Here is a 3627-nt window from a genome sequence, read left to right on the forward strand (position 1 = left end):
CGGGGCCGCCGCTCTCCGCCATGCGCCGCTCCCAGGGCCGGGCTGGGGCGGGGGCGGGCGGCGGCCCCGCCGCTACCGGGCAGGCGCGGACGCTCCCGGGCGCCCCCCCCGACCCCCCGGCTCCGGCTCCGGCACCTGCTGGGCTGCCGGTACCCCGGCACCCCGATACCCCTCTCCACCTCCGATCCATCCATCCATCCATCCATCCATCCATCCATCCCTCCATCCATCCATCCCTCCATCCATCCCGCTGCTCCCCGCACTCCCAAATCCCATCCCTCCCCTTCCCGGGACAGCAACGCTGGGTGGGGAGGGGGTCCGTGGTGACGGGGGGGCGTGGGAGCGGCTTTGGGGATTTTCGGGGGGCCTTGCGGGGATCGGGGCAGGCTCATCCACCCTTTTTCTGGCATTTTTAGCAGCGGCGCAGCATCCCTGCGCATCCCGTTACCACGGCAACGGCGGGGATGGCGCTGGGAGCAGCCGTGGACCCCGCCGTGTCACCCTCGTCACTCCCGTGTCACCCTCGTGGACCCGGGCCAGGTATCACGGCCATTGGTGTCCCCCACGCCAGCGTGACCCCCCCTAGCTCTGCGTCTCACGGCCTGGGGGGGACACGGGGCTCGGGGCACCGTGGGACCCCGGGACCCCCGTGCCCCGCGGAGGTCGGGCGGGGGTCCCGGCCCTGTGGGGCCCTGCGGGGTCCTGTGTGCCCCCCACGCGTGGGGTCCCCAGGACCTGGCACCGCTCGGGGCAGGGGGGCCACCCCCAGAGGTGTCCCTGCTGCCACCCCCGGGCTGTGACCATAGAGCTGGCTCTGCCCGGGCTGGTGGGGGATCTGCCCTCAGCACCCCGTGGGGACAGTGCTGCCACCTCCAGTGCCCCCCTCTCCCTTCCGATGTCCCCCGGCTCTCTCCAAGTACGGGCCACGCCTCCCCATCGCTCAGATGTCCCACGCTGCGGGGAGGGGACGACACGGGGCACGGCGGGTCCGACCCTGCCACCACAACATCCCTGTCCCTATTCCTGTCCCCATCCCCATTCCCATCCCCATCCCTGTCCCCATCCTGTCCCCATCGCTGTCCCCATTCCTGTCCACATCCCTGTCCCCATCCTGTCCCCATCCTGTCCCCATCGCTGTTCCCACCAATACCCCCAACCCCCCCCAGGCGGGCCCCCCCGCAGACACAGGGAGGAAGTGGCCCCGTTCCCACAGCGCCGGGACCGGAAACCACCCCGGGGCCCCGGCACGGAAATGGGGGGGCCCCCACCCCCAGCGGGGCCTGCACCCCCCGTTCCTCTCAAAGGGGTCCCCACGGAGGCTGGCACTGCCAGAGCCCCACTGCAGCACCTGGGGGCACTGCTGGAAGGGGGGCAGGGACCCTCTGAGCTGGGACAGGACCAGCAGAGGCCAGAACCAGTGTGGGGCTGGGGGGACACCAGTGTCACATCTGTCCATCCATCATCCATCCATCCATCCATCCATCCATCCATCCATCCATCCATCATCCATCATCCGTCCATCTATCCATCATCCATCCATCCACCATCCATCCATCCATCCATCCACCCATCATCCATCATCCGTCCATCTATCCATCATCCATCATCCATCCATCCATCCATCCATCCATCCATCCATCCGTCCATCATCCATCCATCCATCCATCCATCCATCCATCCATCCATCCATCCATCCATCCATCCATCCATCCATCCATCCATCCATCCATCCATCCATCCATCCATCCATCCATCCATCCATCCATCCATCCATCCATCCATCCATCCATCCATCCATCCATCCATCCATCCATCCATCCATCCATCCATCCATCCATCCATCCATCCATCCATCCATCCATCCATCCATCCATCCATCCATCCATCCATCCATCCATCCATCCATCCATCCATCCATCCATCCATCCATCCATCCATCCATCCATCCATCCATCCATCCATCCATCCATCCATCCATCCATCCATCCATCCATCCATCCATCCATCCATCCATCCATCCATCCACCTCTCTGTCCCTTTCACCTGCTCTTCTGTCCATCCTTGCCTCCATCCAGCTCCCTGTCTGTCTGTCCGTCCCTCCATCCATCGCCTTTTTCCTCCACCCATCTGCCCACATCTCATCTCTCCACCCATCCACGTATCCTCCTCCCACAGGATGTCCATCCACCTTTCCATCCACCTGTCCATCCTCTGTCCATCCTCTGTCCATCCACCTGTCCATCCTCTGTCCATGCTCCTGTCCCCCTGCCTGTGCCCCCCATGTCCCCTCAGTGTCCCCCCCTGTCCCCCAGCCCCGGTGTCCCCCGGTACCTCGGAGGGCCCTGAGGGCGCTGCTCAAGCTCCGGCGCAGCTGTGGCTCCTGCACGGTCTCCACCAGCCGCACCAGCCGGTTCAGGTGGCCCTTGGCCCCCTCGTGCCGGGCCACCTCGGCCCGGATGGCGGCCAGAACCTCGCGCCGCTCCCGGGGGGCCCCCATGGCACCCCCGGCCCCGGGACCCCGCTCGGCCCCCGGCCTGCGCCGCCCCGCTCGCTTCCTGCCGGAGCCGCAGCGTCACCCGCGGGGACACGTCACGGCCCGCGCGGGGCTGCAGCGGCGGCGGGGCCCGGCCCCAGCGCGCCGCGACACGCCGGGACACGCCGGGACACGCCGGGACACGCCGGGGCACGGGCACGGCCCGGCACGCCCAACGCGCCAGCCCCGGCCGCCACGCCACGGGCACGCCAGCGATGCGGCACCGGGGACACGGGGGGACACACGCACGGGTGGGGGGCACCCCGAGGACACGGCGTGTGCTGGGGACGGCCTGGGGGGCTCAGGACACCCACGGGGTTCTTGTGCAGACACGCTGGGGACACACGGGCACGCTGGGGACATGTGTGAGGTGACACGGACACAGCAGTGACATGCTGGGGACATGTATGGGCACATGGACACGCTAAGGACACGTGCAGTGACACACAGCACGTTGGGGGTGTGTGGTACGGTGACACACGGACGCGCCAATGATGTGTGCAGTGACATGGACACACTACGGGCACTGCAGTGACACACGGACATGCCAAGGACACATGGAGTGACATGGACACGCTGGGGACATGTGCAGTGACACACAGACACGCTAAGGACATGTGTGCCATCCCATGCGCACACAGCCCATCCCTACATGTCCCCCCAGTGTCCCCGTGTCACCCCAGGCAGGGCAGGACACTGCCAGGGGCCCTTGGGGATGTCCCCGTGTCCTCCCCCAGCCATGGACCCCTGCCCATCCCCCCAAGTGCCCACAGGGGGTCCCAGGACCTGGGGGGGGTCCCAGTGTCCAGGGCAGTGCCACCACCTGCAGAGGGTGACAGCAATCACTGTGGGGTGACAGCAATCACTGTGGGGTCCCTGCTGTCCCCATGGGGTCCCAAAATCCACTGGGGTGTCCCAGCAGTCCCTGTGGGGACCCAGTGGTCACCGTGGGGTCCCAACACCCACTGGGGGGTCCCAGCACTCTTTGGGGGTCCTAGCACCCAGTGTCCCCATCCCCTGCACCGTCCCAGGCAGAGGCAGGAATGGGGGTCCTGGGGGGTTTATTGAGGGGTCGGGGGTGTAACCCAGCCTGG

The 3627-nt window shown here is 66.8% G+C and overlaps 1 protein-coding gene across 1 annotated transcript in view; it reads right to left on the minus strand.

Moving 5' to 3' along the window:
• AGAP2 (ArfGAP with GTPase domain, ankyrin repeat and PH domain 2) overlaps nucleotides 1-2548 on the minus strand; it is a 15390-nt gene extending 12842 nt beyond the window's left edge. Inside the window, exon 1 of the mRNA XM_041472633.1 lies at nucleotides 2332-2548. Within this exon, the coding sequence (XP_041328567.1) occupies nucleotides 2332-2497 (166 nt within the window). The 5' untranslated portion in view covers nucleotides 2498-2548. The remainder of the gene's footprint in view (nucleotides 1-2331) is intronic.
• Nucleotides 2549-3627: the final 1079 nt, after the last annotated feature.

This window comes from Pyrgilauda ruficollis, unplaced genomic scaffold (assembly GCF_017590135.1).
Source record: "Pyrgilauda ruficollis isolate IOZ18807 unplaced genomic scaffold, ASM1759013v1 scaffold295, whole genome shotgun sequence".
NCBI classification, from domain to species: Eukaryota; Metazoa; Chordata; class Aves; order Passeriformes; family Passeridae; genus Pyrgilauda; species Pyrgilauda ruficollis.